The sequence below is a fragment of the Macaca thibetana genome, chromosome 13 (assembly GCF_024542745.1).
Source record: "Macaca thibetana thibetana isolate TM-01 chromosome 13, ASM2454274v1, whole genome shotgun sequence".
NCBI lineage: Eukaryota > Metazoa > Chordata > Mammalia > Primates > Cercopithecidae > Macaca > Macaca thibetana.
Genome location: NC_065590.1, coordinates 60,494,221 through 60,517,751, shown reverse-complemented (window position 1 = coordinate 60,517,751; position 23,531 = coordinate 60,494,221). Strand labels below are relative to the sequence as shown.

The 23,531-nt window shown below is 37.9% G+C and overlaps 2 protein-coding genes across 2 annotated transcripts in view; one reads left to right on the top strand and one right to left on the bottom strand.

Moving 5' to 3' along the window:
• The window catches only part of PIGF (phosphatidylinositol glycan anchor biosynthesis class F), a 36,809-nt gene extending 23,280 nt beyond the window's left edge, over positions 1 to 13,529 (bottom strand). The window contains exons 1-4 of the mRNA XM_050754296.1: positions 13,309 to 13,529; positions 11,267 to 11,515; positions 10,021 to 10,112; positions 8,594 to 8,710 (exon numbers count right to left, since the gene is read on the bottom strand). Coding sequence (XP_050610253.1) covers positions 8,594 to 8,710; positions 10,021 to 10,112; positions 11,267 to 11,494 — 437 coding nt within the window. The 5' untranslated portion in view covers positions 11,495 to 11,515; positions 13,309 to 13,529. The remainder of the gene's footprint in view (positions 1 to 8,593; positions 8,711 to 10,020; positions 10,113 to 11,266; positions 11,516 to 13,308) is intronic.
• A 6-nt stretch (positions 13,530 to 13,535) lies between these two features.
• On the top strand, positions 13,536 to 21,925 carry CRIPT (CXXC repeat containing interactor of PDZ3 domain). The gene is made up of 5 exons (XM_050754297.1): positions 13,536 to 13,668; positions 15,132 to 15,197; positions 15,985 to 16,039; positions 19,990 to 20,093; positions 20,383 to 21,925. The coding sequence occupies exons 1-5, from the start codon at positions 13,653 to 13,655 to the stop codon at positions 20,445 to 20,447; spliced, it is 306 nt and encodes a 101-aa protein (XP_050610254.1). The 5' UTR covers positions 13,536 to 13,652; the 3' UTR covers positions 20,448 to 21,925.
• Positions 21,926 to 23,531: the final 1,606 nt, after the last annotated feature.

The following is a 23,531-nucleotide window of genomic DNA, read 5'->3' as shown; positions in this document are numbered from 1 at the left end:
TCCATAAGTGGTGGCAGAAAAACTGGATATCCATATGCAGAAGAATGAAACTAGACCCCTAACTCTTGCCATATACAAAAATCAAACCAAGATGGATTAAAGACTTAAATTTAAGACCACAAACTATGAAACTACTAAAAGAAAACACTGGGGAAACTTTCCAGGACACTGGATTGGGCTAAGATTTCTTGAATAACACCCCACAAGCACAGGCAAACAAAGCAAAAATGGACAAATGGAATCACATCAAGTTAAAAAGCTTCTGCACAGCAAGAGAAACAATCAAGAAAGTGAAGAGACAACCCACAAAATGGAAGAAAATATTTCCAATCTATCTATCTAATAAAGGGTTAATAACCAGACTATATAGGGAGCTCAAACAACTCTACCCGGGAAAAAAAAAAAATCTAATAATCCAATTAAAAAAATGGGCAAAATATCTGAATAGACATTTCTCAAAAAAAGACATACAAGTGGTAAACAGGTATATGAAAAGGTGTTCAATATCACTGGTCATCAGAGAAATGCAAATCAATACCACAATGAGGTATCATCTCACCCCAGTTAAAATGGCTTTTATCCAAAAGGCAGGCAATAACAAATGCTGTCGAGGATGTGGAGAAAGGGAACTCTCATATACTGTTGGTGGGAATGTAAATTAGTACAGCCATTATGGAGATCAGTTCTCAAAAAAACAAAAACAGATCTGCCATATGATCCAGCAATCACATTGCTAGGTATATACCCAAAAGAAACGAAATCAGTATATTGAAGAGATAGCTGGACTCCCATGTTTATCGCATCACTAATCACAATGGCCAACATTTGGAAGCAACCTAAGTGTCCATCAACAGACTAATGGATTTTTTAAAATGTGGTACATACATGCAGTACTACTTGGCTGTTAAAAATAATGAGATCCTGCCATTTGCAACAATGTGGACAGAACTGGAGGTCATTATGTTAAATTAAATAAGCCAGGCACAGAAAGGCAAACTTTGCATGTCTCACTTATTTGTGGCAGCTAAAAATTAAAACAATTGAACTCCTGGAGATAGAGAGTAGAAGGATGGTTGTTACCACAGGCTGGAAAGGGTCGTAGTGGGGATGGAGGATGCAGAGAATGTGGTTAATGGGCACAGAAAAAGTTAGAATGAATAAGATCTAGTATTTGATAGCAAAGCAGGGTGACTATAGTCAATAATAATTTAACTGTACATTTAAAAATAAGTAAGAGTATAATTGGATTGCTTGTACAACCATACATACAAAAGATAATGCTTGATGTGAATACCTTGATGTGATTATTATGCATTGTGTGTCTGTATCAAAATAGCTCATATACTCCAGAAATGTACATATCTACTATGTACACACAAAAAATAAAAATTAAAAAATAAAGTTGTGATTTAATATAAATAATGCTAACTATATATTGGAGCAATTTCAGTATAACTAGTAATTTTTTGTGAATATTTCATATTATCACTGCAAAACCATCAGATCTTTAAATTTTTAAATATTTTTGCTTAAAAGTGAACATTTAAGAAGGCAAACTCTAATGTTCAACAAGTCAATCTATCCAATTATTTCCTAGCTTATTCAAAATTTGACATCCTTTCCATAGTAAAATTTGGAAGTATAATAAAAGTACTAAGAAGAAAGTGAACTAACTCTAGTGTATGGTGGAAACATAAAGACTTAGATTCTTCTTTTATGTCAAAGTTCAAATTAACTTCACATTATATTAAATTAGAAACCAGCCCTCCTCCACAGTTATCTACGCACTGCGCTCCTTGGTCTGTCACCTAAACGAGGAAGAAATACTGAGACAAACTGCAGTAAGGATTGAAAATATGATATATAAAATGTTCCCTGACATTTTTTAATCCATTCAACAAAGATTTCTTGAGCACCTACTATTTGATTTCATTCATTTCACTCAGTTCTGATATAGCCCTGCGAAGTACATATTAGTTTTATTCTAATCATATTACATATAAGGATATGTGAAGTTAAGTAGCTTGTCTAAGATCACTTGGCCACTAAGTAGTAAAAACAGGGCAAGAACCTGTTTTCTGATCCTCAATTACTGGAGTCATCTAACTTCTATACCATCTAATGATCTAGATTCCAATCCCAGCTCTACTACTTCCTGGCTACAGAACTTGGGCAAATCACTTAACCTGTCAGCTTTCTAGGTTCTTCAACTAGAAAATGGTGAAAGTGAGTATCTCACTAGATTGCTCTGAGAAATGCTATAACAAAAATGCTTTAAAAGTTATTAAAATACTTTTGCATTACTATTTCATGTCATGTGCTATGTGATATTATATAAAATGTTTTATATTACAAATTGATAATTTTTAGCCATAGTCCTCTGGCGACTAGGCTGTTCTCCAGTACGTTGGAGATTTTAGGACAACTTTTGCAGTCTACTGAAGTTTAGGTGACATGAGAGAAATCTAGCAACTTCCTGATATAGGCCTACTTTCCATAAGCAAGAAGTTAAGTACTGGCAAAATCTAACTCATTATAACTTTTATTTTGACTAGGTAGTACATTAATGTGGTTCAAATTTCAAAAGATAGCAAAGGATATTCAGTGGAAAGTCTCCTTACTTTGTCCTCTAGCTTCTCAGATCCCCTCGCAAAAGACAACCTGTTTTATCAGTTTCTCATGTGTCCTTCCAGAAATATACGTGTATCTATGCCCTCTGACAACTTTTGACATAAATGGTAGCATCCTGTACACATTTCTTCACCTTGCTTTTTTCCACTAATATATCAGTAAATAAAGAGTTTTGTTTTGGGTTTTTTTCCTGTTTTTATGTGTTTAGTTTTTACAAATGCACAGTACTTCACAGGGTGGGTTAAATTTATCCTAACCCTATCCCTTACTAAAGGATATTTAGGTAATTTTCAATGCTGAAATGAGTAATCTTATATATTTAACATTTTGTAAGTGTGCAAGTATATCTACTGGATAAAGTCCAAAAAGTAGAATTGCTGGGTCGAAGAAGTGTACTTGTAATTTTTACAGATACTACCAAACTGCACTTTATAGAGTTTGAACACTGGAGCTTGCTTCTCAAACCCTTAACACTACCATGTGACCAGCAATCCCACTCCTAGGCATACCCAAGAGAAATAAACACATATGTCCATAAAAAACCTATACACAAATGTTTGATGCAGCTTATTCACAACAGCCCAAATGTGGAAAGAACCTAGATGTCCATCAACTGATAAATGGGTAAACAAAATTTGATATATATCCATACAATGGAATATTATTCAGCCACAAAAAGGAACAAAGTACTGAAGCATGCTACAACGTAGATAAACCTTCAAAACATTATGCTAAGTAAAAGAAGGCAGTCACAAAAGATCACATATTATAAGACCCAATTTATAACAAATTTCCAGGATAGGCAAATCTATAGAGATAGTAAGTAGATTAGTGGTTGCAAAAAACCACTGAATTGTATATTTTAAATAGGTGATGTGTATGGTATGTGAATTATATCTCAATATCGTTTTAACAAATACCCACCTCTCAGCTACCTCAGTTTACTACATGTCATGAGCCACACACACCCACATCTGGTGTTAATTTTCCCTCAGATTTCCAACAACCATCTCACCACTTCGCAATAACTCACAATAGGCAACCCTTCTCACGTCTACTTCCAGAAGCAAACCTTTGCCAAGGAAACCTTTTCCAAGGAAAAGTGCCATGTTTATTGTAATATTTGGGTGCAAGCACATCTTGCAGATACTGCAGATTTGGTTCCAGACCACCAGAATAAAGCAAATTATACAATAAAGTGAGTCATATGAATTTTCTTGTTTCCCAGTGTATATAAAAGTTATATTTCTACTATATCATAGTCTATTAAGTGGGCAATAGCATTATGTTTTTTAAATGCACGTAATTTAAAAATACTTTATTACTAAATAATGTTAATAATTATCTGAGCCTTCAGCAAGTTGTAATCTTTTTGCTGGTGGAAGGTGTGGTCTTCAAGTTGATGGCTGCTGACTGATTAGCGTGATGGTTGAGGAGGCTGTGGAGATTTCTTTTTTTTTTTTTAAGGCTGAGTCTTGCTCTATTGCCCAGGCAGGAGTGCAGTGGCACAATCTCAACTCACTGCAACCTCTGCCTCCTGGCTTCAAGCAATTCTTGTGCCTCAGCCTCCCAAGTAGCTGGGATTACAGGCACCTACCAGCACGCCCAGCTAATTTTTCTTGTATTTTTAGTAGAGACAGAGTTTCACCATGTTGGCCAGGCTGGTCTCAAACTCCTGACCTCAAGTGATCTGCCTGCCTCAGCCTCCCAAAGTGCTGAGATTATGGGCATGAGCCACCGCGCCCAGCCAGCAATTTCTTAAAATGAAATTTTAATCATGCAGTTGCTTGCATCAATTGACTCTTCCTTCCAGAAAAGATTTATCTGTAGCATGCCATGCTGTTTGATAGCATTTTACCCACAGTAGACCTTCTTTCAAAATTGGAGTCAACCCTCTCAAACCCTGCCATTGTTTTGTTAACTAAGTTTATGCAATATCATAAATCCTTTTTTGTCATTTCAACAATATTCATGGCATCTTCACTAGTAGATTCCATCTCAGGAGACCATTTTCTTTCTCATCCAGAAGTAATTCCTCATCTGTTCATGTTTTATCATAATGTTGCAGCAATTCAGTCACATCTTCAGGATACTGTTCTAATTCTAGTTCTCTGGCTACTTCCACCACATCGGTGGTGGTTTCCTCCACTGAAGTCCTGAACCTCTCAACATCATTCATGAGGAATAGAATCAGCTTCTCGTCAATGTTGATATTTTTATCTCCTCCCATGAATCACAAATGTCCTCAATAGCATCCATCTACAATGGTGAATCCTTTCCAGAAGGTTTTCAATTTACTTTTCCCAAATCCATCAGAGGAATCATTATCTATGGCAGCTATAGCCTTACAAAATGTGTTTCTTAAGTCATAAGACTTGAAAATCAAAATTACTCCTTGATCCATGGGTTACAGAATGGATCTTGTGTTGTAGGCATGAAAAAAACATTAATATTCTTGTACATCTCCAACAGAGCTGACTAGGTACATTGTCAATGAGCAGCAATATTTTGAAAGTGTATATATATATATATATATATATTTTTTTTTTCCCCCTGAGCAGTAGGTCTCAAAAGTGAGCGTAAAATATTCAGTAAACCATGTTATAAACGGATGTGTTGTCATCCAGACTTTGTTGTTCCATTGACAGTATACAGGCAAACTAGATTTAGCATAATTCTTAAGGGCCCTAGGATTTGCAAAATGGTAAATTAGCACTGACTTCAACTTAAATTCTCTAGCTGCACCGGCCCCTAACAAGACAGTCAGCCTGTCAAGCATTGAAAGTGGCCACTGACTTCTCCTCTCTAACTTTAAAAGTCCCAGATGGCATCTTCTTTCAATAGAAGGCTGTTTAGTTTACATTAAAAATCTGTTATTTAGCCACCTTCACCAATGAGCTTGGCTAGATCTTCTGGATAACTTGCTCCAGCTTCTACATCAGCACTTGTTGCTTTACCTTGCACTTCTATGTGATGGCGATGGCTTCTTTCCTTAAGCCTCATGAATCAACCACTGCTAGTTTCAAACTTTTCTTCTGTAACTTTCTCACCTCTCTCAGCCTTCACAGAATCGAAGAGAGTTAGAGCCTTATTCTGGATTAGGACTTGGCTTAGAATGTTGTACCTGGTTTGACCTTCTGTCCAGACCATAAAACTTTCTCCCCATCAGCAATAAGGCTGTTCCACTTCCTTGTCACTCACGTGTTCACTAGAGTAGACTTTAAATTTCCTTTAAGAACTTTTCCTTTGCATTCACAACTTGGCTATTTGGCACAAGGGGCTTCACTTTTAGTCTATCTCAGTTCTTGACAACCTAACTTTTTCATTAAGCTTAATCACTTCTAGCTTTTGATTTAAAGTGAGAGACATGTAAACTTTTTCCTTTCACTTGAACACTTGAGAGGCCATAGTAGGGTTACTAACTGGCCTAAATTTGATATTTTTGTATCTCAGGGAACAGGGAGGGGAGAGAGAGGGAGGGTGAGAGAGAGAGAGAGAGAGAGAGAGAGAGAGAGAGAAGGTCGGTAGGTGAAGCAGTCAGAATACATACAACAATTATTAAGATCGCCATCTTATATGGGCATGAGCCATGGTCCTGCAAAACAATTACAAAAAGTAACAGCAAAGATCACAGATCACCATAAAAGATATAGTAACAATGAAAACGCTTGAAACATTGTGTGAGTTTCCAATGAAGAGAACAACTACTGTTGGAAAAATGGCGCTAATACATTTGCTTGATGCAGGGTTGCCACAAACCTTCCATTTATAAAAAACAGTATTCGAGCAACATCTGAGAAGTCCAATAAAGTGAGGGACAATAAAATCAGGTATGCCTGTATTTCGTAACCATTTTACATGTGTAAAACTGTGCCACCATTTTTATTAAGGTCCCGTCTTCTCTTTACATGTCGCTGATGAATTGTTTTAGTGTTATGCCCTAACCCCATCTTTCCCATAAGCTCTGTGGTTTTTATTGCCCATTTTGTGCAGTGTAGTGATTTTTAGGAACACACAGGCCACATTACAGCAGAACTAACTGTAAAATCACATGACAGTATCTCCCCAGATACACTCATTATTAGACATAGATTTGAAAACTGGAGAAATCACTAATCCAAAGTAATAAGATTTCAATCCAATTTCACTATTTAAAAATTTCAAACTAAAAGGTTAAAAGCAATTAATACCATTTGGGATATTATGGTAATAATGTAGAAAATGCTTTCAGTTGTTACACTTCTGTTTTCTAGAGACTTTATGAATATTAGAAGACGGTTCCAAGGGAAAACAAACAGTACTAATTCCTTTTTTTTTTTTTTTTTTGAGACAGAGTCTCACTATGTTGCCCAGGCTGGGTGCAGTGGTACGATCTCAGCTCGCTGCAACCCCTCCATCTCCTGGGTTCAAGGAACTCTCCTGCCTCAGCTTCCCAAGCAGCTGGGACTACAGGCGCCCACCACCACGCCCAGCTAATTTTAGTATTTTTAGTAAAGATGGGGTTTCACCATGTTGGCCAGGCTGGCCTTGAACTCCTGACCTCAGGTGATCCAGCCACCTTGGCCTCCCAAGGTGCTGAGATTACAGGCGTGAGCTACCACACCTGTCCCAAACAGTACTGATTTCAAAGGGAGTAAGTCAGTAATTTATGAAGCCAAGCTATTCAGCATGCATCTTTTGCTCTCATTGGGCTGTAACCTTTCAAATCACACAAAAATACCCTGTTAATCTCAGTTTCAATGCTTTTATCCATTCTCCTTGCACGAGGTAGCTTTCTCTTTCTTCTTGGTCTCACCAAATCATACACTCTTGACTTAAGTCCATCATAGATCATTCCCATCTCCCCCTCCATTCTTTACTGATGCTCTGTCCCTCTGAGTTCCTACAACACTTATTGCTGGATTTCCACATTTGTAATCTTATGTTATTTGGTTTGAACAGATAAGCTCCTTAGCAAAAGAATCCTCCTAATAAGGCTGGGTGCGGTGGCTCACACCTGTAATCCCAGCACTTTGGGAGGCAAGGTGGCGGATCATGAGGTCAAGATCAAGACCATCCTGGCCAACGTGGTGAAACCCCATCTCTACTAAAAATACAAAAATTAGCTGGGCGTGGTAGCGTGCGCCTGTAGTCCCAGCTACTTGGGAGGCTGAGGCAGGAGAATCACTTGAACCTGGGAGGTGGAGGTTGCAGTGAACCGAAATCATGCCACTGCACTCCAGCCTGGGGACAGAGCGAGGTTCCATCTCAAAAAAAAAAAAAAAAAAAAAAAGAATCCCCCTAATACTTCAGAATCCACACAGCCTAGCATAACACAGAGCACAGAGTCAGTGCTTAAGAAGTTTTTGCTGCTGGGTGATAAATAGGATAGAATCAAATAACCTTCTGGCTTTATTAGCTAGATCTCCACTATTTCTGGTACCTATCAGTTCAATGACTTTCAAGAAGCTAAAATTTTAACTTAGTCATGCTGAAAATATATACGGCCGCCAAGGAAATGAAATCCCATAAAACTTGCGCTCTGGTATCTTATCACAAAAAAGGCTAAGCAAGAAATCATCATTGTTACACAACACATTTTTAGATTGTGGACCCCATTTCTACCTTAAAAAATGTAAGCAATTTTATTTACAGCAGTTTTATCACAGTGCCAAATGATCCCAGAACCACGGTTTTAAAGCTTTCTTTTAATATTTCTTCTTCTTTTTAAACAAACAAAAGGCTAGGTGGAATTCTACCATATAGAAAAAAGCAGAGCTGATCTTGCTAATGTGGAGGGAGGCGCTTGTAGTTCTGCCTGCCCTGTCCCCAGTCCCCAATTGCAGTGACCCCTTAAGGCATCTCTGAGCACCATCAGCAATGAGAAGCACTCAGAATAATCAGCAAACTGCCATGAACAGAAAAATACTTCATTACTTTTTTTAAAATTTCAGTATCATTATAATATAAAATTAAAACTTACCCGTTTCTACTGAAAACCCTTAGCCATGCTTTGAGGTTTGGTCCTAACAAACACAAGCAAGGCACAGTAGTAAAAGTAGACAAAATAACTGCAAATAAAAATGTTTCCAATGCCAACCTGGAAAAAAAAAAGATGAATTTTTAAAAAAGTGTTAAAGGTACACATACATAATCATTATTATATAAATAAAATATAAAATATCTTCCTCTGCTTTACTTTGAAAGGTAACATAAGTGCCACCAAAATGATGACTATAAATAATTTTACTACCAACATGCAGCTTTAAAAAAACAATCTAGCAAATATTTCACTTTAATGATAGATTTCAGAAGTGTTAAAGACCCTAGGATCCATGCTGAGACTTTCATTGCAAAAACAAACAAAAAACAGAATCCATTTCTAGATAGTTAACTTTCTCCTCAATAGTCTCTGGAACTTTCTCTACAACTAATGGTTCAATGTTAACATCTATTGGAACCACCTGGAGAGCTGGATAAACTAAAGATTGGCAGGGGCTCTACCCCTAGAGTTCCTGACTGAAGCTTGAGTATCTGTATTTTGATAAAATGCTGATGCTGCTGGTTTGAAAACCACATGTTGAGAACCACTGTGCCAGACACATTCATTCTACTTTAAAATGGATTAGACAGGAATCACCATTTCCCATTACAAAGGTCTTGTTCTCTCCCATCTAGAAAAGAATAACCTGTCGGTTTAGTGTGTGTACGTAAAACTATGTGTAAATATATATATACACATAAAAAACGGTATACTTAGCAACACATATATATGTGTGTGTATATGTATATGTATCTCATCACTCATTTCACCATGATCATTAATCACTGCTAAACTGAAGCTTCTCAAACTATGATAAACATTTTGTAAGAAACATTCATGAATTTAGTTTTTAAGAATTTGAAATTTGTCAGTTCAGAAAAAGTGTTAAATTTTATCTTTAAACTATAAACACCACCACCAGTATATTTTGTATACACTTAATATACAAAAATATTAAGTATTTGAATACAGGAATCTATTGACTTTTGTTAAGAAAAACTCCATTCAAGTACTTTAGAATCACATTTATAAGAACTGATATGCTAATTGTAACTAACTTACACATATAATCATAGTAAGTTCTCTCAGAGGTTCTAAGGGCCAGATATTTATTGGTATAGTATAGTTTCTCTACTCTCCCTTCTCCCAACATGTAATTGGATAATAGAAGGCTAGGTAACAAGAGTATTTAATAAATTAAGTTATTCTGCTGTTTTTTAAAAAAGAATAACACTGCTAATGATGTTGGTGCCCTTACTTGATCTATTAATGATGCACATCATGGTTTTTCTAGTTACTAAGAATGAGCACGGTTTGGTAAATGAATGTTTTAAAATATAAATTTAGGGTAAAAGTTTCAAACTTACTCTATTAGTGGTGCTCCATATAGAACAAAAATTACATGAAAGGAGAAACAAGACATAAGAAAGTAGATACAGCATTTCAAAAATCTGGTTACCTAAAAGAGAAATGAATAACCTGAAGACTCAAGATAATGCCTAAAGGACAATAAATTCTTCCATTTTATCTACAAACACAACTTGTTCCCATAATATGTAAAACAGTTCAAATGTTCTTGGGTATACTCAAATCAGATCACATGTCCTGTACCCAGTCACATACACAGCCCTCGATACAGACTAAAAAAGCCTAAAAGGCAAATATCAAACCCCACCCATATTCCACCCATCCGACCTACATGAGTGTAAAAGAGGTTCTGCTTCCATGATAACATACAGAGCTATGTCATTAATCAGTATTTATTAAATATTGATTGATATCAGAGCTAGTATACAAAAAATACAGTATTATGTGATGATAGAGGAAATATCTGCAGAAAATAACAATTTTTTTCATTTTAAAACAAAATTCCTGGGAAAATTGCACTAAAAAACCAAAATATTAAATAATTCTTGAAATCACACTCATATTACACGACCCATATGAAAAAAGACCTGAACATCTACAAAGAAACATGAGACCTTCTTGATTTGGAGCTTAAGAATATATAAACATAACACATACATTCAGCTTTTCCAATCATAGGCAGTAAATGACCTAACAGACCTTACAACACAGTAGAAAATAATGTTAAGTATGGACATTATTAGTAATAGCCAAGTGAATATCTACTGCAGTGAATATTCTGGAAAATTGATTCTAACATCTGAAAATTATTTAGTCAAGGAAGGCCATGTTGGAAACAAGCATTACCACAGGCTTATATTGCAGTTTCTGAAAAACCCATTAAGTGGCTTTCAAAAATGCAAAAATAAATAAAAATAAACTACAATGTCTTACTGAATAAGGTTTAAAGACAGACTGTCACATGTATTTATTTTCAATGGTGACATAAAACAATGACTATACAGGCTCACAATATTATCATAAGCTCTGAAGAAGTCATAATTCCACAATTAATGCAAGGCAGGGATTAATCAAACATTATGGGCAGCCTTCCAGCAAGTAACAGGCTACCAATTTGGTGGGAAAAAATCAGGTTCCCTTTACTCACTGTAAATAACCTAATGAAGACTTGACGAATACTTTATTCTTCCATTAAAAGAAGCACTAGGTCCATCCAAAAACCAGTTATTGAGACATAAGCCTTACCTTGTGTGATAATGAACTTCTTTTAGAGGATGTATTTGGTTTCACCGCTAAATATAGTACTAGATTGACAGCAGTTACAAAACCAGAACAGATGCACAACCATGTCAAGTGTGTTTCCAATATTGAGAAGTTCTCCAAAAAGAGTGATGGAATGAAGACACTTAGGATAATCGAAAATATGCATAAAAGATGGGTATACAGTAGTCTTTTGATATCGGTGTCTTTCATGGTGTTTTCTCGGGTGGCTAGCTAACGAAAAACAAGAAAGGAAGAGCATACGCAATAATGACTTTTTCCATTGTCTTAAATGTTTCAACCCTTAAAAATAAGTCATAAAGTCAATTTGCTATGAGCAATGTATTTGTTTCAAAACACAGAAGATGCAGATGTGTAGATGCACATATAGACTTTTTATTCTACCTTTGATTTTCTTAATATGGTACAAACATCTCTCAGAGTCTTAAAAAAACAAATTTACTAATTTCTTAAATATTGTGACTGGTTTCTGCAAAAGGGTCATGTCCTAGGACCAATAAAACAATTCATTTAAACTTTTTTTGGCCAATATCACAGAGATGAAATCAACTGTGTGGATTAAATTATCTACTGCCTGTTGGAATTATAACCAAAGTTTATTTATGAGGTTTCCAGAATGCATAAGTTATAATTCCAACAACCCCAAATATATACTTAGGCTAAATTGCTGGGGTTTTTTTACTCTTGTCTAACATTACAGTAGTTCACATCTTCTAGCAAATGCCAAATGACACCAAGTGCACACTCGAATACTCAAATGGTGGCCAGTGGAATCAAGAGTTCAAAGAGCACCACACTAAACTAAGGGATCTCGATGCTTCAGAAACACCAAGATGACAACGTCTGTTACAGGTGTTAAATTCCAACCAAAAGTAGAGCACGAATGGAAGGAGGGAAAACAAATTACTCATCTCTACAATACACGTATTTAAATTACCTGAGAGTTAATTGTACTGTTAAACAAGGACTTTATTAATTTAAAGTAACAGTCAATATGTTACACTATGGAGAATATTCCAGAAAATAGAAATATCTCAGAAAAAAAATACTATACATATACACACACACACACATACACGTGGGCGCGCGCGCGGGAGAGGCGCCCGCTAGTGCGAAAAGCAGAAGGGCGAACCTGGGCCTTATCCTAATAGCTCTCATTTAATTCACCCAGTGCTTTTCAAAGGCAGATATTTTACTGATAAGGAAACAAGGCAAACAGGTGAGGTGGTCCAAGGTCCCACGCGCTACAGCTCTCTCTCTAAGGAAATACACTAGGCATGAAGAAGCAAACGGATGGCAAGAAGGGACAAAGGTAAACTTTCCCATAGATTCTCTTAAGCTGATTGAGGGAGGGCAAGGGGATCAGGAATCCATTCTCTCAACAGATAGCCCTTCAGCCATTTTTCTGAGCCACCCTCGGAATCGCAGCTGCCATCAGATGTGGATGTAATACAGTGAGCAGTTACCAAACTCAACCGTTTGCTGAGTGAATGAAGGAACCAGAGTAGGCAAAGTGGGAAACCAACTCTCCTGGGAAACCAGCACCGTGTTAGGCCCTGGCGTGCCCCCAGGGCGCCTGCAGGGGTGCCACGGGCATGACGCGGCCCACCTCCCCAGGCACCGCAGCGGAGAGAAGGCTCTTCAGAGCGGCCCCCAGAGGAGCCTTCACGGGCATCGCCGCACCTCCACCGGCAGCTCCACCCCAACCCTGGTCGCTGGGAATTCTGCCCGACCCTAGGCCGGCGCGAGCGTGGGCAGCGAGGAACCAGCTGAGAAGCAGGATCAAAGAGCTCGGGAGTTGGAGACAAAGAAAAACTGGGGGACAGAGGCAAAAACTCGGATCCGAAAGGGGGTCTGTCCATCAGGGCACGCCGGAAGAGTGGCGCTCGAGCTGACGGCGAGAGCGGGCGGGCCGGGGCGCCGAGGCTCAGGGCTGCTTCGGCAATTCGCGGGAGTGGCTTGCACCCCGGGAGGCGAGAGCGCCTGGGAAGTCCAGCGGGGCTTACCTAACTTTCCCGCCCGCGGAAGGGAAGCGGGGAACTACTGCCTCCCACCATCAGGTACGACAGGAGGCCCAGGCCCACGCGCAGACGCAGGGTTGTGGGGCGGACACCCACGGCCGAACAGCCAGTCGCAGAAAGGGAGGGGCGGGCAAATGGGGCAGCCCCACCTAGCCGCTCGCGTTCATTCCTCCCGCGGCTTTCCAGGTTTGGGGTAGGCGGGAGCGGTGGGCTTAGAAGCCGGAAGTGGATTGACGTAGCCCGGAAGGGGAATACTTCCCAGTTACAGTGTTGATGTTTTCAGGCTCCTGCTGCTCCTGTTGCGGCTAGGGGAACTGCCGTGGGGAAGGATGGTGTGCGAAAAATGTGAGTTAAGGGGCTGCTTCTGCGGAAGGAGGAGGCTGGGATAATCTAACTGAGCCCTCCCGGGAACTTTGCCTTCTCTTTGTTTTTTTCGCCCACAGGTCTCTGATTCTAGCCGCTGTCTTTCTACCCTATCCTTTGACCATTTTTGCACCTCCCCAACGACCATACAGTCCTATGTATTTTGTACTCAGAATGGTCTCAGTTCTGCACCTCCCTATTTCCATTGCCTTCCCCCAGCCCCAGATCTCATCGGCTCCCCTCCCATATAAAAATGTTCAGTTAAACCCCAGCGACACCTTTCCCTCTTGGCAATTCCTGTCCTTTCCTTTTTATTCGTGTAACAAGTATTGTACTCCTGCCAAATGTTAGACACTGGAACCAAAGACTTAGGACTTTGCCTTATTCATTCTCATTAGTCATTATGCCAGGATATGGCGTAGAGTAAACCCAGAGATGTTTGAATTGAACATCAACGTAAGTGCAAATTATTATTTCCCTAATTTAAATCCTTTAATAAACTCTCAGTGTGCAGAGAATAATTTGGGGATTCTATATTTGGAACCTGACGTTCAGTACCCTCCACACTAAGGCGCCAACTTATTTTTCCAGCTTCATTTTCACTGACCCTCATCCTCTTCACACTTTGACCAAACAAAATACTCTTTGTGCCCATGTGTACTCTAAGCTTTCTATGCCTTTCCTCAGAATGTGTCCTTTATCTAGTTTGCGTTCATCCTCTTTACTCCTTTTTGTTCACAGTCCTGTTGCCACATATTCAAATCCTCTCTCTTGCCTTCTCTCCAAACTTTGTTTTCTTGAATTTCCTTAGCCAGGGTTATTTTTTCCTGCCTGGAATTTCTCCTAGTACTTTAGTTCTCAATTATTATATCTTTTATTTTTTAGCTTACATTTTGGTTGAATGGTTCTTTTTGGGGAGACGGTCTGTGATCCCTCTGAGAATCTGATGAAAACTGTAGCCTCTTGCCAGGAAAAAAAACTGAAAATATAAAAGGTTTGTGTACAACTCCACCTTGTTCACATATCTCTTAAGATCCACCTGGGGAACCCAGGTTACAGATTGCTGTTAAAGAAATTAGTATACTATAATCTCATTAAAATTTTGTCTGATTCATCACTTTTTCTCAGCACTTTGTATAGTTTATACATCATAGATGCTTAGTAAATATTTATGGAACAAATAGACTTATTGGATTTTTTAAAAGTATAAACAAACAGTGAAAGCTTATTATAAGCCATCTTATTATCCTGCGAATTTTACCGACGGTCAGTCATTCATTGCCCACAGTTAATATGAGTCTCAGTTGACTGGCTGCTTTCTCAGCATTAACAGGCTCCTATGGTAATAGCATTGATAGTCGATACCATTGTGAGCCTTAGGCACAATGTAATGCACTTATGAAATAGTAAATTTTAATTTTCCTTTTACTATCTTGTTCTAACAGGTGAAAAGAAACTTGGTACTGTTATCACTCCAGATACATGGAAAGATGGTGCTAGGAATACCACAGGTATTTCTTCTTTTAGAAAATAGGAATTTAACCAAATACTTACTGTGAATTATATTTTAGCTTTTACATTATTTGTACAATGAAATGTTGTATGTTCAAAGTATTTTATCTATTAAATATTAAAGAATACTGGGTCCCCAAGTGATTTAATATCTTTTATTTAGTTCTCAGTTACTTGTATGGGTTCCCAATATCAGGAGATAGCAAAATTATTAAATGATTGTCAAGTGGTGACAATATCACAGTATTTGATTATCACAGTATTTGATTTGATTCAGCTTATTTAGAGTCTGTTTTTAATTTCCCCACTCTTCTGAGGAGAAATTTTTTTAAATCTTCTGATTTTTATATTCTTGAATAAATAAATGCTTTAACCCATTTTACCTTCATTATCATTAAATCTTTATAATGAAGTATTTACCTTCATTATTATTAAATACATATAGTAAAGTATGTTTTCAAAGCGTAGACAAATAAACATTATATTGAAGGTCTATGACACTGAAGTAGTGGCTTCTAGATTTTACACTATATAGAGTAAATATAGACCCATTCCTAAAGTACTCCCTTGAGTCTGAGAAATAAAATGATTGTATTTTATACAAATTTTTACTGTTTCCCTAATAAATGTTTTCTTTTTAAGCAGTGTCTTAATAGCCTACTAAATGAGGATTTAAAAATTAGATACAGACTACTATTTTGGTAGAAAGTCAAAGAATGAACTTCTTAATGTTTTATGTTAAATGTATAGAAATAACCCACTAAAATATCTTTTATTCTGATACAGAAAGTGGTGGGAGAAAGCTGAATGAAAATAAAGCTTTGACTTCAAAAAAAGCAAGGTAGGTAAGAGCATCCATAGACAGATCATATAAATTTCCTTTCTTTTAGTATTAAGTCTGCTGGAGTGAATTTGATGTGCATCATTCCATTTGCAATAAAACATAAAGGTAGGTGGTTCATAGCACTCAGAACCAAGCTATCTGTTACAATCCTGCTGGTTTTACCTTATTCCTCCTTGGCTGTATCAATATATGAAGATATTAGTGTTATTCTCTTACAGTTTCACCAGAAAACATGACTTGTATTTTATCTCCTTCTTAATTATCCTATGAATCAGAGACAGCAGGGAAATGTGGAAAGATGGTAAGCTTTGGAGTCAAACCTGAATTTGAGTCTAGACCCACTGTCTAGCCTTATGACCTTAAGCAAGTTAAGCAAGTTTCTTGACCTTTCTAAACTTTACTTTTTCCTGAGAATTGGGGTAAAAATGTCTCCCATCTTAAAAACAAGTTTTTGATACCATACTTTATTAGATCCAGTCTTAAAAATTCTGCTGGGTATGGTGACTCACACGTGTAATCTCAGCACTTTGGGAAGCCAAAGCAGAAAGATTACCTGAGCCCAGGCGTTTGAGACCAGCCTGGGCAACATGGTGAAACCCTGTCCTTACAAAAAATGGAGAAATCAGGTGGGTGTGGCAGCACGCGCCTGTAGTCCCAGCTACTCAGGAGGCTGACATGGGAGGATCACTTGAGCCCAGGGAGGTCGAGGCTGCACTGAGCCAGGATCGCACTACTGATCTCCAGCGTGGATGACAGAGCAAGACTCTTTCAGAAAAAAATTCCGTGAACCCTTTCATCTGCCATCCGATTTCTTTGCTCCCCTTCACATCAGAGGTTTTCCAAAGTCTTATCTAGACACTTTCTCAGTGTCCTTAAGTTCCTTTCCCTCTTTTAGCCCCTCCAGTCGTATGTTATCCCCACAAACGCCCTGAAACTGTTCTTGTTGAGATCACAAGCGACCTTTAAAACTGATTCTGTTCTTATTTAGCCTCTTCATAATTCTCTCGTGTTTTTCTCTTGGCTCCTGGGACACCACACTCTCCTGGTTTTCCTCCCAACTCACTGGCTATTCCTTCTCAATTGAGTACTTCAGGACTCAGTCCTAGGCTTTAAAAATTATTATAAATGCATAAACTCTCCTAAAGTGACTTTAATCTACTGGCTTTAAATTCAAGCTATATGTTTATACACACACACACACACACACACACACACAATATTATTATATATATATAATAGCTCCCAAATTTATACCTCTGGCCTGAGTTCTCTGAGCTCCAAACATGTATCCAGCAGCTTATCTGACATACCTCATTTATTGTCTTAACAGGCCACTTCTTTTTCCTTCCATCTTATCATCATAGTAGCACCACTGTCTAATCCAGTTGTTCAAGCCTAAAAGCTACAATTCTTCACTGAGTCCTCCCTTTCCCCTGCTTCCCCTATCCATCAACAAGTTCTTTAGATCTACCTCCAAAATGTAAAATATAACCTGAAACCACCTGCTTCTGTCCATCTTGCTGCTATTATCCTGTTCCAAACCACTGTTATTTCTTACTTGGAACTGTAATAACTATTGAACTATCTTCCTGCTTCTCTAGTTTCCCTCAGTTGTCTCATAGTAACAAGAGCGATCCTTTACAAAGTTCCTTTGCTTAAAACCCGCCACTGGTTTTCTTCTTCACATAGCATAAAATCTAAGCCCCCTACCATATTCTTACAAGGTCCTCCTTGATAGGACCCCTCGCACCTCTCTGGCTTTGTATTGTACTACACTGCTCCTCACTCATACGCCATCCTCATTAGTTCCGCCAAGCCCACTCCCATCCAAAGAGATTTCTACTTGCTGCTGTCCCCTAGGAGTCTTCTGTTAGAGCTTATGTGTCTGGCTCCTTCTTGTTGTTTGGGTCTCAGCTGATGGGTCACTTCCTCAGAGAAGGTTCCCTAATCAGAATGTAAACTAATCTCTTCTTTCCTTTCCTCATCTCTGCCTTAGTATCCTGTTAGAATTTTCTCTATAATGCTACTATTTGACAAGCTTGCTTGTTTTATTAGATTCTCTGTTTCCTTACTTACTGTTTACCTCTTCTCACTAGAATATCATCTGATGAGGGCAAGGGCTTTGCCTATCATGTTCATCTTTGGTATTTAGAACAGTACTTGGTACTTGATAAGCACTCAGTATATATTTGCTGAATGAATAAATACCTGTTTTATGATGTCATCCTGAGGATTAGAAATAGCAACAATAAAGCCTTAACGACATACAGTGCGTGGCACATAATGGGATCTTTAATGCAGAGTCACACTGTATGTTGTTGACTGACTTATTGATGTCTTTGAGGACCATTCAGATTTTATTGACTGAGCTATTATTTGTACAGATTTTATAGTTTTATATACTTCCAGTTCCTTTATGCTCTCAAACTTACTCTGATGTCATTAAAAAGTAGCTGTTACTCTTGGGTACTGTCTCACTTTGGAAAATGTACTACAGTATTGCTTTGCATCTATGGTACTGTTATTTATAAGATGCATTGTTACTTTAAGAAAAAACTCTGCCAGTTTTAAGATTTCCAAGGTTAAAATGTGTGTTTTTAAATAATAAAATATGGTTTTAAGAAAAAATAGCCTCTAGAAATACGTGTCCAAGCAAATTGAACTTATTGAAAGGAAGAAGAGTACCTGTCTTCGTTTGTGGGGAATAAAGTGATATTCTCAGCCGGGCGCGATGGCTCACACCCTGTAATCCCAGCACTTTGGGAGGCCAACGCAGGCGGATCACCTGAGGTCGGGAGTTTGAGACCAGCCTGACCAACATGGAGAAACCCCGTCTCTACTAAAAATACAAAATTAGCTGGGCGTGTTGGTGCATGCCTGTAATCCCAGCTACTTGGGAGGCCGAGACAGGAGAATCGCTTGCACCTGGGAGGCAGAGGTTGCGGTGAGCCAAGATCACGCCATTGCCCTGTAGCCTGGGCGATAGAGTGAGATTCCATCTCAAAAAAAAAAAAAAAAAGTGATATTCTCTGTGGTTTGGAAAAATCTTTGTAAATGGGCTGTTATGCTATACCCAAGAGGAGACACTAGGTCTAGGACAGTGTTTCGTATCTGGTATATGAGGATCATTACAAAAACTCATTTTGTAGTTAGGGAAGCACAGTTAAAGCAGAGTATTATTGCCATTTTAGGGGGAAGTATTTCTTTTTTTCACTCCAGTTACTGTAAGATGGCATTTTTATATAGTAGAAGCCCTTTTATCTAAAAGGATTGAGTCAGTTAATTAAAAATGTCAGCTAATGTAAGCAGTCATTAAAAGATACACATACCTTATTTTAACTTAAAGCACATAACTGTAGATGTATTAATCATATGGTATTGAAACAAAGCCTTTTGAGCATAAATCAACTGATAAGTGCTCTACATGATTGTCGTCACAAAAATCACAATCAGAATATGTTCAGTATCTTTAAAGTGGAGCAAAAATTGATGCTTGAGGTATGGAGTCCTTTCCTAGTGATTTTCCCCCAGTTGTCAACAGTTGTCTTACCCATACCTAATTCAATAGCAATTCCGATTATTCCTGGTCGTCCTAAAGTAGTCACTTAGGTTTTATGGAATCAGTCACTCTTTTTGCACCGACATTTCATCAGTTTCCATAATATTTTTGTCACACAAATAGAATGACAGATACAATTGATACGAACACGTCAAGAATAAATTCTGTACAACTGACTATAAGTATATATCTCACATGGACAGAGCAGAGCAGAGATGTACAGGCATATCAGACAGTAGCCATCTGGAATAGGCTAAACCCATCAATTGTAGAGGTTGATGGAGGGATGAAGAGCATGGATTAATCCTGTGTGTTGCGTAAGTGGGGTTATTTAAGAGTGTGTTTCTAGTGTAATATACAATTTTCTCTCATTAAAAAAAATTTCTAGATTTGATCCATATGGAAAGAATAAGTTCTCCACTTGCAGAATTTGTAAAAGTTCTGTGCACCAACCAGGTTCTCATTACTGCCAGGGCTGTGCCTACAAAAAAGGTAAGTTTCTTTTAATACCTTTTTTCTATTCATAAAACCTACTTCATTTGCTGCTAATTTGGTTAACAGAAACGATGTAGCCTGTCATAAATTCTGTTAACCAAACACTCTTTATCCTAAGGCAAAATGGGACCTAAAACCTGTTTATAATTAAAAGTATATATATATATATATATTTTTTTTTTTTTCTTTTCTAATGCTGTTAAATTATATTTTAAGCTTCAGGATTGACTTAAACCAAACAGTTGGTATTATGATTTGATTGATCACGTATCTTCTTTTGTTTCAGGCATCTGTGCGATGTGTGGAAAAAAGGTTTTGGATACCAAAAACTACAAGCAAACATCTGTCTAGATGTATTGATGGAATTTCTGACTTTCTAAATGATTTTACTTTCTGCCTTGAATTTTCAAGGCATAGATGTCAACTTACAGAATAACGTGTTTTAAGACAATTACGTTTAAACCAGAGAATTTGATTGTTACTCATTTTGCTCTCATGCTCTAAACAGCAACAGTGTAACTAGTCTTTTGCCGTAAATGGTTTTTTCCTTATGAGCATTTTATTGAACTAAGTGGCAAATTCCATGAAAAATTTCTCAGTTCTGTATGCACTTTTAACATTATTCATGTAATTCTCCCCCCCACACACTTTATTTATAGATACTGCAAAAGTGAGAAGGAGGTAATAGATATTTTGCTCTGAATTTGGCATCCAGAGTTAACAGTTCTCCCCTAACTCCCTTACTCGTGTCATAGTTATTAGGATCAGCAGCCTCTTAACTAATTGCAGTTTCATAGGATGTATAAATGTTTCAAGCCATTATTGCTGAATGGTTCTTTAGTTATTAACCTAGACCCAAATCAAAGACCAGTTTTTATTTGTTCTTGCCGCCAAAGTGCCAGTTCCTTTAATATGTGACCAGGAACACAAGGAATATCCATATGTCCAAATAAACACACTGAATTTTAGAAAAACTTATTACTTTGAATTCAAATTGTCATGAAAACCAGAACAGTGTTTGTCCATGTTGCATGTAATGAACATAAATCCCTGCTCTTTGAGAAAAGCTCTTTGAAGCAAAAACCAAACTTTTTGTTTTTTTACCTCCTGTCTCGCTCCCTAAAAGAAATAAATAAAGCAAACATCTTGACTCTCCCTTTTTAAAATTTGTTTGTTTGTTTGTTTGTTTGATACAGGATCTCACTCTGTTGACCAGGCTGGAGTGCAGAGGTATCATCAAGCTCTCTGCAGCCTCCATCTGCTGGGCTCAAGCAATCCTTCCACCTTACCCTCCTAAGTAGCTGGGGGCTACAGGTGTGTGCCAGTGTGCTCAGCTAGTTTTTATTTTTAGTAGAGACGAGGACTCGCTATGTTGCCCAAGCTGTTCTCGAACTCCTGATCTCAAGCAATCCTCTGGCCTCAGCCTTCCAAAGTGCTGGGTTACAGGTGTGAGTCACAGCACTTGGCCTCTCTCTCTCTCTCTCTTTTTTTTTTTTTTTATACTACAGGTTTCAAATGAGGACTTTTCTTCTGTTGCCTTCAGAGGTTCAGGACTTCTGCTTTTAAAATCTGCAGGCTACCATGGGAGACCAAAAAAGCATTCCCCATTTCCAACTGCAGTATGTATAAATACGTATCACTATAAAATGTGTAGAATAGTGTGATAAGATTTATGAATGGCATTTTTATTGGTCATAAAATTTTGATGAAAAGCATTTAAAGTTTTAACTTTATAAGGCTTTTCAAAATGTGTTTTTTTGAGATACCTTGTTATTCATATCCACAAAGATTATAAGGATAATGCAAAATAAATAATTCATCTGAGAGCAGGAAGTATCCTCTCATGCTTAATCAGTTTGATTAATTGATTATAATTTTAATTTTAATTAAAATTATAACACAGGGAACTCATAACAGGACCTGGTCAGAGAGTGTCCCAGAGCCATTAAAGATTGGATTTGTTGACTTGGAGAAAAGTACGTTTCTCAGGGATCGACTGGAATCTGGACTTGCCTAACTCACATTTCATTTATTTTTTAAATAATTTCCGTTTTTATTTTAGATGTAGGGAGTACATGTGCAGGTTAGTTATATGGGTATATTTTGTGATGCTGAGGTTTGGCGTACAAATGATCCCGTCACCCAGGTAGTGAGCATAGTGTCCAACAGTTGGTTTTTCACCCCTTCCCTCCCCTCTTCCCTCCGGTAGTCCCCAGTGTCTGTTCTCATCTTTATGTCCATGTGTACACATTGCTTAGTTCCCACTGATAAATGAGAACATGTGGTCTTTGGTTTTCTATTCCTGTGTTTATTCACTTATGATAATGACTTCCAGCTGCATCCATGCAAAAGACATGATTTTCATTCTTTTTTATGGCTGCATAGTATTCTATGGTATACATGTACCAGACTTTCTCTATCCAGTCCGCTATTGATGGGCATCTAGGTTGATTCTGTGTCTTTGTTGTTGTGAATAGTGCTGTGATGAAAATGTAAGTGTATGTCTTTTTGGTAGAACATTTTCATTTGGATGTATACCCAGTCATGGGATTGCTGGTTCGAATGGTAGTTCTGACTTCTTTGAGAAATCTCCAAACTGCTTTCACAGTGACTGAACTAATTTGCATTTCCATCAGTGTAGGCGCATTCTACATTGCACTGGCTTCTACAGTGTAGAAGCATTCCCCTTTTCCCACAGCCTCACCAGCATCTGTTATTTTTTTGACTTTTTGATAATAGCCATTCTGACTGGTGTGAGATGGTAAGTCATTGTGGTTTTGATTTACATTTATCTAATTAATAATGTTGAGCATTTTTTCATGTTTGTTAACTACTTGTATGTCGTCTTTTGAAAAGTGTCTGTTCATGTCTTTTGGCATTTGTTAATGGTTTTTTGTTTGTGTGTGTGTATTTTTGTTTTTGTTTTTGTTTTGAGATGGAGTTTCGCTGTTGTCACCCAGGCTAGAGTGCAATGGCACCATCTCATCTCACTGCAGCCTCTGCTTTCCAGGTTCAAGCGATTCTCCTGCCCCAGCCTCCTGAGTAGCTGGGATTACAGGTGCCTGCCACCATGTGCAGCTAATTTTTGTACTTTTAGTAGAGACAAGGTTTCACCATGTTGGCCAGACTGGTCTGGAATTCCTGACCTTAGGTGATCCACCCATCTCAGCCTCCCAAAGTGCTAGGATTACAGGAGTGAGCCACCACACCTGGCCACAAGTTACTTCGTTTTTGTTTTCTGAATTGTTTTAGTTCCTTACAGATTGTGAACATTAGACCTTTTTCAGATGCATAGTTTGTGAATATTTTCTCGCATTCTGTAGGTTGTCTGTTTACTGTATTGATAGTTCCTTTTGTGGTGCAGAAGCTCTTTAGTTTAATTAGGTTCCACTTGTCAATTTTTGTTTTTGTTGCAATTGCTTTTGAGGACTTAGC

Coding starts and splice junctions, on each gene's coding strand:
- CRIPT (XM_050754297.1), top strand. Junction 15,198..15,984: donor TGGTGCTAGGAATACCACAG/GTATTTCTTCTT, acceptor ATTCTGATACAG/AAAGTGGTGGGAGAAAGCTG. Junction 16,040..19,989: donor TTGACTTCAAAAAAAGCAAG/GTAGGTAAGAGC, acceptor AAAAATTTCTAG/ATTTGATCCATATGGAAAGA.